The 15,463-nt window shown below is 51.4% G+C and overlaps 3 protein-coding genes across 7 annotated transcripts in view; 1 reads left to right on the forward strand and 2 right to left on the reverse strand.

The window, feature by feature from the left end:
- Nucleotides 1-7,076, reverse strand: dusp14 (dual specificity phosphatase 14). Of its 4 annotated transcripts, none has more exons than XM_012954136.3 (3): nt 6,970-7,076; nt 2,806-2,891; nt 1-1,397 (listed from the first exon to the last, which is right to left on the reverse strand). In XM_012954136.3, exon 3 carries the CDS (start codon nt 1,031-1,033, stop codon nt 374-376), a length of 660 nt encoding a protein of 219 aa, XP_012809590.1. In that variant the 5' UTR covers nt 1,034-1,397; nt 2,806-2,891; nt 6,970-7,076; the 3' UTR covers nt 1-373.
- On the forward strand, nt 4,404-10,843 carry dppa2 (developmental pluripotency associated 2). The gene is made up of 8 exons (NM_001126950.1): nt 4,404-4,694; nt 4,974-5,030; nt 5,745-5,802; nt 8,236-8,425; nt 9,754-9,800; nt 9,966-10,011; nt 10,131-10,197; nt 10,357-10,843. The coding sequence occupies exons 1-8, from the start codon at nt 4,566-4,568 to the stop codon at nt 10,486-10,488; spliced, it is 726 nt and encodes a 241-aa protein (NP_001120422.1). The 5' UTR covers nt 4,404-4,565; the 3' UTR covers nt 10,489-10,843.
- The window catches only part of sez6l2 (seizure related 6 homolog like 2), a 21,363-nt gene continuing 16,688 nt past the window's right edge, over nt 10,789-15,463 (reverse strand). The window contains exons 12-17 of one of the 2 annotated variants that reach the window (XM_031892522.1): nt 14,629-14,820; nt 13,754-13,945; nt 13,463-13,501; nt 13,062-13,179; nt 12,327-12,429; nt 10,789-11,394 (exon numbers count right to left, since the gene is read on the reverse strand). In XM_031892522.1, the coding sequence (XP_031748382.1) occupies nt 11,365-11,394; nt 12,327-12,429; nt 13,062-13,179; nt 13,463-13,501; nt 13,754-13,945; nt 14,629-14,820 (674 nt within the window). In that variant the 3' untranslated portion in view covers nt 10,789-11,364. 2 annotated transcript variants of the gene reach the window in all.

Consider the following 15,463-nt stretch of genomic DNA (forward strand, 5'->3'; position numbering starts at 1 on the left):
TACGATAAATAAGTTTTTATTTAGAAATCTATGTTTGTGCGCCCAGCCTGTGCCTCCCCGCACCCCCCCTCCTCTTCCCCCGCCCAGTCTCCCTAGCAACGGGGCACACACACACAGCCGGGAGGCACGTTACGGGGCAACTTGTGCAACTCTACACACAGGGTAACAAACAACAACACTCCCTGCTGCCTGGCACTGCCCGTAGCCATTTCACCCTTATGGAAGTTGGCAAATTAAGGTGTGTAACCTAAAAAATATTATCCTAGGATTAAAAAAGGTCCTGTAAGCTAGGCTGTGCCCCCCCCCCCCCCCCCAGTATAAAAGGGAGAGGTGATGTCCCCTTGCCAAGTCCCAGAGGAGACGGGAGGGGTCTCTATCTGAAATTCCACACTGGGATGAGGCTGCGGGTCTCCCGTTCGTAGATGTCGGGGATAAGGCCCAGGGGAGATGGCACCAACCTCACAGTGTTCTTGCCAAAAAGCTTTTTCTCGTACTGAATCAGCTGCTGCCAGAAGCCCATGTTTGGCCGAACAACTGGCCGCCTGGTCTTCACCCACTGGTAGGCATCGAGCAGGGCGAGGCGGTGGTACTTCATCAGGTAGGCAATGCAGAGCGTGGCGGAGCGGCTCACCCCGGCTACGCAGTGGACTAATGTCCTGCCGTTCCGCTTTCCATTTTGGTGGATGCGGTCGGCCACAGTGTCAAAGTACAAAGCCAGGGGCGCGTGGGGCAAGTCCGGCACCGGCACTTTGATGTAGTCCACGTCTGGCCAGTTGGAGTTGGGGATCTCCAGCGTGGCGTTCACGATGCAGGTGACGTTGCGAGAGTAAACCAAGTGGCGGCTGCCGGCGGCGTTCCCGCTGGACAAGTAGAGGCAGGGGCTGATCTGCGCGATGCTGCTCAGGCTGGAGAGCCCGGTGCCGCTGGTACCGCTGATTGCCGTCGGCTTGCTGGAGATTGGAGGGGGGGGAGGCGGGGAGCGGCGGAGGAGCCGGTGGCTACGGAAATTCATTGTGGGGAGCTGCAGGGGCATAGAGAGAAGGGGGGTCCAGGAGCTGAGCTGCCAAGCAAGAACGGCTGAAAGTCTCCTGGTACCAATGGGCTCACTGGGTGCAACCTGGGCACAGACCTGCTACCAACAGCTCATTGGGTGCAAACTGGGCACAGACCTGGTATCAATGGCTCACTGGGTGCAATCTGGGCACAGAACTGCTACCAACGGCTCACTGGGTGCAAACTGGGCACAGACCTGGTATCAACGGCTCACTGGGTGCAATCTGGGCACAGAACTGCTACCAACGGCTCACTGGGTGCAATCTGGGCACAGACCTGGTGCCAACGGCTCACTGGGTGCAATCTGGGCACAGACCTGGTGCCAACGGCTCACTGGGTGCAATCTGGGCAGAGACAGAAAGAATCCTATGAAATATTAACATGTATTTATAATTAAGCGCCAACATATTCTGCAGCGCTGCACAATTGAACATACAGAATTAAATACAAAGCAACTGGTACAGGAGGTAAAGAGGGCTCTGCCCAAAGGAGCTTGCAATCCAACAAGCCCACATAGAAGCAATTTCACAAGCCGTGCCGCTGTCAGTAATTGAATCTGTGTGTAAAGCAGTGCCAGTCCGTACACTGGTGCCACCTACACTCTGTATTGCCGAGAGCGCCCACCTACTCGCTGCCAATAGGAGAGTGACTCACAGGCTGAGTACTAAGCGCTGCCCAAAGGGACTCCAACCTCACTGTAAGAACGGTGGAGAGTGGGGGCACCAAGGGGGTGAGAAGGCTCAAGAGGAACAACCATTGGCATTGGAGAGACAGGGGGCTCAGTGCTTGGTTGGGGGGGGGGGGGGGGGCAGGGGCATGGGAGACCCCACCTGAGGGAATTGGCAGAAGGGGTCTGGGTAGAAAATAGGCCACAGACGGAGGAAGCCCCCCTAGAAAGCCATGGGCCAGACTGACTCATCGAGTGAATCAGAGCAGTGTGGGGGGGAGAGCTGACGGGTGGGAGGGAGAGGGGCGAGTCAATGTCAGAGTACAATGAGCCTGGCACTAACTGGGCATCACGAGGATCCCACGGCACGTATGAGAGTTGCATCCACCCTCCCATATTCTCCTTTACGTATCAGATAGGGAACCCCAAATGCCACAGGAGTGTGTGTCTGCCAGCTGGGAATATCTCAGGGTCTCCATATCCTTCATTGGCACTGGGCTCTAGGCCACAAGGCACTGTTGGCAGCACGGTACATACCAGGGAAGGCTGGCACCAACATATATGGTAGAGGGAAGGTTGGCATGTATAGCCAAGATACAGTGGCACGGTGCAGGGGCTGTGGGTACAGCAGGGCAGCTGGCATTGCAGGGTGGGCAATTATAACGAGTGGAGAATGGCACTGCCTGCAATATAGCGGTGTGGTGTATCACTAGGGGTAAGTGACCCCACATTTAGCCAGGCACCCCCTTCCCTCATAGCAAACTTACAGGTAAGTCACCCTGCAGTTAAACTACATTTCCCAGGATCCCCTTGCAGCCTTCAGCTGCCCATGCCAGGGGAAGTATTAGAAGGGAAACTGCCACAGCACAGTACCAGTATCAGTATCAGTACCAGTACCAGTATCAGTACCAGTATCAGTACCAGTGCTGTGCATACATGGCGGAGAGTGGGCAGGGAGAGCTGGCACTGCCATGGAGCCTCTACAAGCTGAGGAGGTTGGCATAGCCAGGGGGTGAGCTATTTACAGCAGTAGGGGGTGAGGCTGGAATGCTATGGGGGGGCCTCGTTGGATAAAAAGCACTTACCTGGGCTGTGCTGTCTCATGTCCCGGAGCTGTCTGCCCATGCACTGCGTCTGTCTCTCTGCGTCGCTCCCTCTTTATCTGCTCGCTCTGCAGAGAGGATGGTGCTGCTGTCAGGGCTGAGGGAGGGTGTGAGGGGGGCGTGTGTGATAAGGGGGGGCCACAAAGCCCCTCGCTATTATACATATTCATGATGGGATCTGAGAGCTGCTTCCGTTAACTGCTTGGCTGCTGGAGGGGAATGGGCAGCCTCCCCACCCACACAAACTGCTGAGCATAGCACCCTAAGGGCTCTGCACCAGAACGGCATGCAGCACCCATAGCAGAATGGGGTTCTGGGCAAGGTAGGGGTGTGGGGCCCCACTGTTCCTTTAGACCCTAGGGCCCCATAGATAGAGAGACAGCAGGTAGTGTGGCAACATGGGCATGGAAACACTTTCTATGTGTGCCCAAACTGTGCCCCTAGGGCACCTAAAGATAATGTGGCCCCTGGCAGGAACCTGGCAGCACTGTGCAGTATAACACAATCCCATCCCTGAACATAATATATATAATTATCACCCACTACCAGCTCTGCCCCCCTGTGCCCCCCATCCCTGCAGGTCCCCTGTGCCAGGAGTAGTTTATTTTGGGGACTATGATGTCACAAGCATGGGTGGAGCCTGAAGAAGCAGAAAATGCTTCGATTTCTGACATCACCAGAGTGACAATGAAGAGCCAATAGGATTCCAGGCACCCTTTCCTGGCTGGTGCTGGGCAGGGGAAGCCGCAGGGATGCAGATTGTAGAGCAATTAATCATCAGGGCAGGGATCGGAAATCCATACGAGCTGCCCCCGAGCTGCCCCCGTCTCTTCATTCAGCCCCTTGGCCTCACAGCCCCAGCAAGCCAGCCCATTGCTTAGCTGCATTATTAAAGGGGAAACTCTCCTGCCCAATGATGGATGGAGATAATAATGATATATAAAAAAAATAGTGTTTCCTATGCCAGGAATCTGTAGCACTGCTTAGTGAATCTGGGCCAAAATGTGAGGGTTGCCCTGTGGCCCAATAGGGTGGGCACATTATGTATGAAACGCCCCTCTGTTATTAAGTGCTAAAGTGGCCCCTCCCATAATACCCCTATGCTCCATGGCTGATTATTAGGGTTAAACTGCTGCAGGGACAGGCAACTTGCACCCCACATGCTGCAGAACTACAACTTCCAACCTGCCCCTATGGGCTGAGCTGGGATGCTGGGAGCAGTAGTTTTGGCAACAGAAATCACTTGCCAAGAGATCCCTGGCTGGACACAGCTGTGCCAATTAGGGTTCAGAGGGAACTCACAAAACAGGAGCGGTGACCAATCAGAATGCAGCTTTCATTAGTCGTCCTGCAGCTGAATGAGCAGAGCTAATTACTGATTGGTTGCAACTCCACACCACAGGGGTTAATGCTTTATAGCTTGCAGGGAGTAGGGCACACAGCAAAGAACTAGTTAAATTCCCACAGTGAGTAATTAGTGGCCTGAGATTGGAGGCTGCTAATTAGGTGATGTAATAAGGGGACCCTGCTCCCCCTCGGCTCAGAGCACTGACTGGGGGGCACAGGTGAGGGTGTTACGGCCAAGTACTACATACAAGGGGGGCATTAATCAGTTACCCTGGGTATAGACTTGCCCCTCCCTACCCTGGGGGCTGAGGTGTGGCTCTATACATTCCAGGTATTGATTGGAAGCCACTGCCCCACCCCGGGGCATATACCCAGGTGCCAGCCCCGGAGCCATCATGCCCAAACGGCAAGGCAAGAACCCTGCGCCGCCACAGCCGGACCTGACGCCTTCCTCCCTGCAACTCCTAAAGCGGGCTCAGCTCCAGCAGCACTGCAAGCGGCTCGGACTGCGGGGGACAGGCAAGGTGTGGGGGCACCGCGGGGGCATGGGGGGACATGAGCAATGCCAGGAGCCTGTGTGTAGGGCTGCCCCTTATATATGTTAAACCCCCACCCTGTATTAGTTCCTCTAACTGCAGGCTGTGTTGGTTTCTGTACAGCCATGCACAATGCCTCTACATTAAATGCCATGATATTTATATGTTACATTATAAAGCAGTGAGGCAGCAACCCTAATAGTGTAGTGTGTAAAGGCATAAATATATATATAATATGTATTAATTCTGCCCTGTCCCTGTGCCCAGAATGCAGAGCTGGTGCAAAGGCTCCTGGAGTACTTCCAGCAGGCAGCTGCCAATCAGGTGAGTCTGGGCATTTACTATCATGGGGGGGGGGGGGGCTGTGGTAGTCTTAATTCTTTTCATCACTTTTACTGTGGCTCTGTTTTTGCCCTTATACTGCATCTGGTTGCTAGGCTAAATTACCCTACCGACAAGGCATCTATTTAAATGCAAGAATGGAGGAGGAATAGGAAATGTGAAAGCAGTGATGTTGCTCCCAGGGGCCTCAAAGCAGGGGCTTATTTTTGTATTTCTGGCTTGGGGGCAAGTTGTGGCTGCATAAAAACCCAGTATAATGCCAAACAGAGCCTTCTATAGGCTGCCTGTCCAACCAAATAGCCAATTGTAGCTCTTATTGGCACCCCAGGAACCTTTCATGCTTGTGTTGCTGCCCAACACTTATCATTTGGGTATAAAAGGTTGGGGATCCCTGGGTTAATCAGCCCTTCCCCAGCTGTACATGTAGAGCTAATGAGCCAGCATGGCTGCCCAATGTGTGTCCCACTGTAGGGAGACTGCATAGAAAGGCTACTAACCCCCCCATTGTGGGGCCCACATTATTAATAGGACTGGCCAACCTACAACCTGGCCAGCATTAACGCAAAGTGTTAATATTGCCATCGTGCCCTACCTGCTGGCCCCTCCCCCCCCCCGACGCTGGCCCCTACCCCCCCCCCTGACGCTGGCCCCGACCCCCCCCCCCCTGACCCTCACTCTCCTTTTTTGTGCCAACAGGAGGATCCCCAGACTCCCAGCCCAGAGAAGGATGAGAGTGTCTCAGGGGAACTGACAGGTACTGTGCCCATAAGCTCACACACCATGGAACACTGGGGCTAATACAGACACTGGGCCCATAAGCTCACACACCATGGAACACTGGGGCTAATACAGACACTGGGCCCATAAGCTCACACTCCATGGAACACTGGGGCTAATACAGACACTGGGCCCATAAGCTCACACACCATGGAACACTGGGGCTAATACAGACACTGGGCCCATAAGCTCACACTCCATGGAACACTGGGGCTAATACAGACACTGGGCCCCTAAGCTCACACTCCATGGAACACTGGGGCTAATACAGACACTGGGCCCCTAAGCTCACACTCCATGGAACACTGGGGCTAATACAGACACTGGGCCCATAAGCTCACACACCATGGAACACTGGGGCTAATACAGACACTGGGCCCATAAGCTCACACTCCATGGAACACTGGGGCTAATACAGACACTGGGCCCATAAGCTCACACACCATGGAACACTGGGGCTAATACAGACACTGGGCCCATAAGCTCACACTCCATGGAACACTGGGGCTAATACAGACACTGGGCCCCTAAGCTCACACTCCATGGAACACTGGGGCTAATACAGACACTGGGCCCCTAAGCTCACACTCCATGGAACACTGGGGCTAATACAGACACTGGGCCCCTAAGCTCACACCCCATGGAACACTGGGGCTAATACAGACACTGGGCCCCTAAGCTCACACCCCATGGAACACTGGGGCTAATACAGACACTGGGCCCCTAAGCTCACACTCCATGGAACACTGGGGCTAATACAGACACTGGGCCCCTAAGCTCACACTCCATGGAACACTGGGGCTAATACAGATACAGGGCTGGGCAATGTTGCTGCCATACTATGTGCTTATACAAGCTGTACCAATGCTACACTATGGGCTGCCAGTGTGGGCACTACACAAATGGGTAAGAGCCAAAGCAATGGAACCATCAGCCATGGCTACTGCTTGTCTGACCGGACCCCACCGGGCAGGGCTCTGGGTTGGGCTGTGGGAGCTGCCATACAGAAGCATTGCTGGGCCGGCCAATATTGGCCACTGGGTACCTGGGGCTTCAGTTTCATATACCTGACCCAATACTAAATACCGGGCTTCCCTGTGCCCCTATGTGGGGCTCATATATAATTTACCGGCCACACGTTTACCTGAGATGGACAGCACCTTCCTCTAGCCTTCGGAGAAGAACGGGTTACAATAACGGCAGCACCACCTGACCCGCTGTATCCAACGGTACAGCCCTGCTAGGCCACGCCCCTCCATGCCCCGCCCCCACCTGCTGAGCCGCATATGCAAGCATCAGCCAATCACGGCGCTGCTCGTACCACCCTTCCAATGACGTCAGGGCCAGTGAAGTCAGTCGGTTGCTATGGGAACAGTGCGTGATGGCGTTTGTGATGCTGTGAGGGCGCTGGGCTATTTTAGGGAAAGGGGATTGGTACCTGGGGCCGCTATATAAATATCCACCGTCCTGTCTACTCTTACCTGACGTACCTACTGCATATATATATATGTGTGTGCTTGTGGGGTGTATAGGGAATAATCTCTTTGCATGTATTATAGGGGGTAATGTACCCCCTACTGTAAATGATAAGGATATTAGCAGTCACTGAGGGGTTCTGTGCCCATATAAAGGCACAAGGCTGCAGGCTGAGTTATACAGGGAACTCTGAGTATCACTCATGTATTATAAGGGGTACTGTACCCCCTACTGTAAATGATAAGGATATTAGCAGTCACTGAGGGGTTCTGTGCCCCCCATATAAAGGCACAAGGCTGCAGGCTGAGTTATACGGGGAACTCTGAGTATCACTCATGTATTATAAGGGATACTGTACCCCCTACTGTAAATGATAAGGATATTAGCAGTCACTGAGGGGTTCTGTGCCCATATAAAGGCACAAGGCTGCAGGCTGAGTTATACGGGGAACTCTGAGTATCACTCATGTATTATAAGGGATACTGTACCCCCTACTGTAAATGATAAGGATATTAGCAGTCACTGAGGGGTTCTGTGCCCCCCATATAAAGGCACAAGGCTGCAGGCTGAGTTATACAGGGAACTCTGAGTATCACTCATGTATTATAAGGGATAATGTACCCCCTACTGTAAATGATAAGGATATTAGCAGTCACTGAGGGGTTCTGTGCCCATATAAAGGCACAAGGCTGCAGGCTGAGTTATACAGGGAACTCTGAGTATCACTCATGTATTATAAGGGATAATGTACCCCCTACTGTAAATGATAAGGATATTAGCAGTCACTGAGGGGTTCTGTGCCCATATAAAGGCACAAGGCTGCAGGCTGAGTTATACAGGGAACTCTGAGTATGATAAGGATATTAGAAGTCACTGTGCTGCTGTGTGTGAGCAGATATTTAACCCTGTATGTGGGTCACTATCTAATTCCCAGGAGGCCGAGGCTGGTGTGTGGTACATGGGCAGGAGCTGACTGTGAGTCGCTGGAAGCCGCTGTTTCTCCGCTGCGGCCGCGTCTGTATGACGTTCGAGGGATCATGCATCCCCTTACACCTGACTCCTTCCTCCACTCCAACTCCCTGCGGCCTACAGGACAACCTCATCTGTGAGGAGTGCTTTGAGAGGTGAGTGCTTCTGTTTGTTTCCAGAAGGTTCCTTCCCCGTGACTTGATCACCCCCCCACACCCACTGTAAGGATCCTGTGCATGTGTGTGTGTCACGCCCAGTGACTTCTGCACAAGTGAAAAATATTTCCCACATAAGTGTTTGTTCCCTTCTCCAATCACATTGGGTCACGGCTGTGGGGATAGGAGCTGGAATAGGAAACCAAGCAATTCTGGGGGCTGACTGAATCCATCATGGTGTCCTGTCCCTCCTGCTGCCCCACGGTGTTATCCCCAAACCCAGGCTTTTACCTTGTTAAATATTCCTTTTAACTAAATATAGTATCACCGGTTTTAGTCATTTTGTTTCCCTTAACTTGCTAAGCTTTCTCATTTCAATTAGTAGGGTTCCCAGGATGCAGCAGGAGGGTATGGTCCGTATTCATTTCCCTTCCCCTGGGGTCACAGCAGCTGAAATGAAATCCCGCCCCGGGGAGAGGATCACTGACATGCCTGAGTGATGAAGCCATGAGTGTGTTACTTACTCGGCACATTCCGAGCCCAGAGATTCCACAGTCGGAACTGGGTGTAACCTCCCAATTATGAGCCAGGAATAGGCAGAGCTGGATAGGAATGAGCCCAAGTGGCAACAGAATATCTTGTCATTCCCAGACTGGCCAGGAATAGGCAAACTGGGGATTATGTGTGTGTGTATATAATATATATATATATATATCATATGCCTGGCACTCTGCCCATACATGCACCCAGAGCAAGATGGGGGCAATAGAACTTAAAGGAGAAGGAAAGGCCAATAAAGAGTTAATCTCAAGCTGCAGGCATACCTTCAGTTCTCTCAATAGTGCCCTTAAGTCTCCCCATATTTCTCCCGTTCAGATGATCCAAAGCCTCATAGGAAAAAAAGAACGCAGAAAAAAGTTCCCATAATGCCTCACTCCTGCACCAAGACCCCTGTACATGTGCAGTTTGTAAGACTATGAGGAAGCTTCCTGCTGATTGGCTCAGATCAAAAGGAGGGAGTCCTTAACATTCTTATGGGAGGGGGGAGAGGAGAGAGCTGCACAGACTCTGGCACAGGAAAACAAAAACAACAAATCCTGTGTTTCTTTTGACAGAGGACTCAGTGCAGCGTTTCTGTGAGTGCTTATGGCTGTATTTACATAGTTTTTACCTTTCCTTCTCCTTTAATATCTCTATTGCCCAACCTGTGGCCCTTCAGCACCAAATGATAATAAGAGGCTGCTTTTACCCTGGGCCCCATCACTGCCCGAGGGAGAATGTTCCGTTGTATCTGCAAGTTAAAGTGACGCTCCTTCTCTCTTGCCCAGGAATCAGGAGAGGGAATGCCGTTTGCAGCAAAGGTCGGCCTTCCAAGGTACCTGTATGTAATTTGGGGGGGGGGGGGGGGAAGTGAAGGGTTAATACAATCTGCAGCAGGAATATCAGTGGGGGGGTGCGTTTAAAGGGACCGTACACTTGGCAGCCATAGTTTCTGAAAACCAATATTTGTCATTAATCATGGACACAATATCTGTTTCAGATAAAAACTACCCCCCTTCGGGGCAAATGAGAAAATCTACCATAAGGTGAGTATGTTTGATTTTTTTGTTCTAGACTGATTAAAAAAAATCGTCTCATAGGGATATACATAGGTTTCTATACAGGATGGCAAACTGCCCCCCCTAATAGTGTTATCTCTACGCAGCGCGTCTCGCTCACGGAAAAAGTCCGGCCGGTTCCAGCCTCAAGAAGACCCTGAATATGCCCGTAGGGTAAGGAAAGTGCCCGGTCTGGGGGGGGGAGGGGTGGTGCCAGGGATCATGTATATACTATAGTGCACCCCTGTGGAACTGGCATAGCTAGAAGGGGTTAATGCATGCCTACTTATCGCCATTCCTATTTGCCCTGATGCTTTTGTTGCTCCTCTGCAGGTGGATGAGTTGCTCGGCCAATTGGCTACAGGGCAAGTTGACTCCCAGAAAGTGCTGAAGCCGAGCCGCCCCGCCGTTATGCATTCGCCCCTCGCAAAGCCAGAAAGCAGCCCCATTGCAATCGATCAGTAAGCGCAGCTTTCCCAGCTCTTTGTGGATTTTAAAGTTGTATTTTACACACAGAGGTGAATAAAATGTGTGTTTTTATGGGTTTTCCCAGTGCCGGGAGGTCCTGCCCTCCCCATGGATCAGTGGGAATTATAACACAAGGGGGACCCTTTGCACACCGAGCATTTTGGAACATGAACTGTGAACTTTTGTGCGGACAAAATGCATTGTGTGTTGGGATATTGACAAAATGCATTGTGTGTTGGGTGATGTCCCATAGGGAGCCCCCCAGCCCCCCCCTTGTATCGATAACAGGAGCCTTTATTTTACAAATCTCGCTCTTTATTGCCTGAAAATAAAGCCAGTTTGAGAAGCGTAACCGAGAGTGATGCAGACAAACGCCGTGGGGGGAGATTTAAGAATATCTGCTGCCCTTCGCTCAAGGAAACTGCAGCTTTGTAGGTATTTTTCAATCTCCGGAATTAGGTCATCAAACAGATGAGACAAAGTTGTGGGCTTGGCAACTGAGCTTGCGCTCCTTCTCCTCCTCCACCCGGGCAGGATGATAATGGCACAGTGGCTGAATGGAGAGATGCTGGGGGAAAGTTTTGCACATCTGATGGAGAGGCCTAATGGGGGGGGTGACATTCTGCAGGCCCCCGCGGGAGCCCAGGCATTGAAAGGGTTACTTTGGCACAAATGACATTTCATTAATTTTTTTTTTTTTTAACAAAAGTGAAAGTTCACACAGTGAGCGATGGAACATCACAAGGTGAAGGATGGAAGGTCGGTTGGTGGGGGACTGTGCAGCTCTGTACATAACGACCCCCCCTCATTCTGTGTATAATTAGATACATTCCCGTGTATGCCCGTACCCCCGATCCCGTAACCGCCCCTGCGTCAGATTGATACTTCATATTCCCGTGTATCCTGGAACAAGAGACATGGCATTAGGTTGCATAGGGACCCCCAATTCTGTAATATACACAGCACCCCCCCCCCCACCCTTATATGAGCCACTCGATAGCACAGCAGGCAAAGCCTTCTCCCCCAAATGTACTCCCCCCTTGTCTCCCAAACACAGCATACACAATCTACCCTTTGTCCCAGCACCCCTACCCCCCCCCCCCCCAAAAAAAAACTAAAACTACAAAGCTCTCCAAAATGCAGTGTGTAGCACCCAATAGACATCATACAAACCTTCCCACATCCATTCTACTTGCCCCCATAATCCAGTATCAGGCTTTATTCCACCTCCCCATGGACATGGCATTAGGTGGGGCTGCATAGGGACCCCCAATTCTGTAAAATACACAACACCCCCCACCCTTATACAAGCCACTTGATAGCACAGCAGCAAAGCCTTCACCCCCAAATTCACTCCCCCCTTGTCTCCCAAACACAGCATACACAATCTCCCCTTTGTCCCAGCAGCCCCCCCCCCAAAAAAAAGCACTACAAAAAAATACTAAAATTACAGAAGCTCTCCAAAATGCAGTGTGTAGCACCCAATGGACACCATACAAACCTCCCCACATCCATTCTAATTGCCCCCATAATCCAGTATCATGCTTTATTCCACCTTCCCATGCACCACTATGTAAGATATCTCCAACCCAACCATCCAGCGCCCATCACCCCCTTCCCACCCTGCACCCTTCCTATACACAGAATAAAGGTCAACTTCTCCTTGGGCCTTAGCACTTTCCAGTGTATTCCTCACTCACCCAGATATCTGCCCCTGTTGATTGGATAACTCACGGCCTATGGGCCACCTACAGCACACACACAGGGTGCCCCACCTCACAAGCTCTGTCTGTGTTACACACTTGCACTCTTATACATCCACGTCGTAAACTCACCCCAGCCTCGTATAATGGGTTGTTAAAGTCGGACTCCACGGTGATGGGACTGTAGGAGTGAGATGCTGGGAAAGAAAATCCAAAGAGCGACTTCCCTTGGAACCTAGGGAGCAGCAGAAGATGATAAAGAACATTAATGCCCTGTTGGGGGAGGACTTATTTCTGACCATTGATGGGGAGCTGCACCTCTGTCTCTCTTGTGGCTAAACTGGCCATGTTGGTTTGAGTCGAAATGTACTCTCTGTGTGTTTCATGGAAGAGCCACAGCCATAGTTATAACAGAGGCCTTTCCCCTGTTCTTGAGGTACAATGGTTGCATGACCCAAAGCTCCCAATAATGCCCAAAGAGCACCAGTTATCATTCTACCCACCGGCACATCACCCTTAGGTGCTAAATATGGCCTCCAACATCATGATGGTCATGTTACTTTCAGCCCATAAAGCCAATGTGCCCCATGTCTACATACATGCTCCTCCCATGCAATTCGGGTAGGTGGAACATGCTAAGCATGCCCTGTACATGGCTCCCTAGCGCTTTCCCTGGGATATAGGCATAACCGTATAGTATTCAGGGCCTTCAAGCAATGATCTTCAACCTGCATCTCCTGCATCTCTCCGTGTTGACTTTTTGCACCAACCAGAGAGGAACAGTTTGAAGAAAAAGGCGAATGTTCTGCCATAATGGCTAATACTTGGGCTAGCACTGCATTTCTCTCCTGCCAGTGGCCAACCTACTTGGTGTAGTAGATATAAATGCCTCCAATCAGCAAGATGACAAGGATGATGGGCAGAAAGATAGCAAGAGCGATGTTCCCGCCTTCCATTTGGTGGGATGGGTCGGTTGTCTGGGTCACTGCAGGAAGAGACAAAGAGGAACCAATCAGAGCCTACCGCTGGCTTTTTGTTCCCACCCCAGGAATTCTTAGACTGATCACAAACCTCAAACACGAGGAACAATGAAGTGTGGTGAACACATGGCAGGAAGTGACGGATTAATCCACAGGAAGTGGCGTAACACAAAACAATGCATGAGTGGCGGGCAGGGGGACCAATGGGAATGCAAGAGTAATGGTGATGTGGTCACAGAAATGCAAACAAGTGATGTCACGACAGGTTCTGATGTCAGGCATGCAAACCTTCCAACTTCCTGTCGTCCAGCAGCTCCTCGTATGCAACTAAAGGGAAAGAATAAGGCATCGGGGTGTGAGGTTACACTTACCCTTTATAAAACATTCCTGCCAACTATAAACGACTTTCTGGTCCCAGTGTAAGTTGTGGCCCATAAAATGCCCCGTGCTTGCCTAGAGGTGGGCAGCTTTTGGGTAGATTGGGTTGTACTGTCGATACTATGACTTGTGTAGTGGCCTTGGGAGGCCCTGCCTAGAGCTGTTGTTGTGTTGTGTTGTGTAGTAATGGGGCAGACTCACCTTTGCACAGTGGGGGCTGGCTGGTCCATTGTGATGGGTGCCCAGGGACACAGGTGATAGTGACTTCTCCAATAAGCTCAAAGCCCTCGTAGCAGAAGAACCTCAGTGCCTCCCCTGCTTGGTAGTGATGTTTATAGAGAGTCTGATAGCCGTTCTCTGGCACGCCGGGATTCAGACATGGCTCGTACTTCACTGGAAAGGACATGGCAGCAAATCAGAGATGGCGGCTACACCCAATCTGCACCCTTTAGCTCCTAAACCTCAACTCCCATCTCTGTAGGTCACAATATTATACTTGCACAGGGCAATAAAGTGGGTTTCTGGTGGCAGCCCATAGGCGCAACTGGTGCATAACATGATGCCAATGGAGTGGCATTTACACACAGCAGATGGCACGGCTAAATGCAGAAAGAGCACTGCAGTGATTGGTCATTGGGAAAAAAATAGAATAATGCCAGTGACACCAGCTGGTTGTTATGGGTATTGCATGGAAGCCAGGCTTGGCCACAAGGGGGCAGGATGTAGCCCACAGAGTGAATGGGAAATTAAGTTTCTAAAAAGGGACCATCTGAGATGATATCATCCCTTTAAGGGGACTGCATGGAGCCTTCAGCCAATCATTTTGAGCTTCTGCTTTGTGGGCAGCCATTGGCTGATGGGACGTGGTCACACTGCATAATTCCCATGCAATTCTATTAGCCACAGATAGCTCAGTGGACCTTGTGGGGCCTGCAGGATCAAACCCCCAGTGGTGTAATCCATCGCCACAGTCTCTGCACGTAGGCAAGTGGTACAAAGGGTACATTTCCCTTGGGTAACTGCCCCATGTCACATGGCTAACCCAAATACCACGGCTACACGTGCGCATCACTCACAGACACACTTGGGGATGCGGTCGCTCCATTTGGGGGTCCCTGTGTCTCGGTTGTAGCAAGTCAGAATGCGACTCCCCTCCAGGGTATAGCCCTCGTTACAGGAATACTGCACATGGGAGCCAATGGGGAAACGTGGGTCGGAAGCCCGCCGTACGCCATTAGCGATCTCTCCGGGGTCTGCACAGTTCAAAACTGGAGGAACAGAGAGAAACACACATTATACTATAAGTAATGGCTCCACCCAGGTCATGTCCCGCACCAGTAGGATTACATTCTATACCTACCTCAGCCCAATCCTATTGGTGTGTAACATGAACTGGATGGGGCCAATATCTTACTGCATACTTGGCACCTCAATACCATATACCCTCTCTTCTCTAATCTCTGTGCCCTCTCTGGCTCCTCACTGCTCCATCTCCAATCTCCATGCCCTCTTCTATCCATACCTGTGCCCTCTCTGCCTCCTCACTGCTCCATCTCCAATCTCCATGCCCTCTTCTATCCATACCTGTGCCCTCTGTGCCTCCTCACTGCTCCATCTCCAATCTCCATGCCCTCTTCTATCCATCTCTGTGCCCTCTCTGCCTCCTCACTGGTCCATCTCCAATCTCCATGCCCTCTTCTATCCATCTCTGTGCCCTCTCTGCCTCCTCACTGCTCCATCTCCAATCTCCATGCCCTCTTCTATCCATCTCTGTGCCCTCTCTGCCTCCTCACTGCTCCATCTTCAATCTCCATGCCCTCTTCTATCCATCTCTGTGCCCTCTCTGCCTCCTCACTGCTCCATCTCCAATCTCCATGCCCTCTTCTATCCATCTCTGTGCCCTCTCTGCCT

The sequence above is a fragment of the Xenopus tropicalis genome, chromosome 9 (assembly GCF_000004195.4).
Source record: "Xenopus tropicalis strain Nigerian chromosome 9, UCB_Xtro_10.0, whole genome shotgun sequence".
NCBI lineage: Eukaryota > Metazoa > Chordata > Amphibia > Anura > Pipidae > Xenopus > Xenopus tropicalis.

Bases quoted from the DNA above. Each gene is read 5' to 3' on its own strand.
- dppa2 (NM_001126950.1), top strand. From the start codon at position 4,566: ATGCCCAAACGGCAAGGCAAGAACCCTGCGCCGCCACAGCCGGACCTG. The intron at 5,031-5,744 runs GTGAGTCTGGGC...TTGTGCCAACAG, and splicing joins AGCAGGCAGCTGCCAATCAG to GAGGATCCCCAGACTCCCAG. The intron at 9,801-9,965 runs GTACCTGTATGT...TATCTGTTTCAG, and splicing joins GCAAAGGTCGGCCTTCCAAG to ATAAAAACTACCCCCCTTCG.
- dusp14 (XM_012954136.3), bottom strand. From the start codon at position 1,033: ATGCCCCTGCAGCTCCCCACAATGAATTTCCGTAGCCACCGGCTCCTC.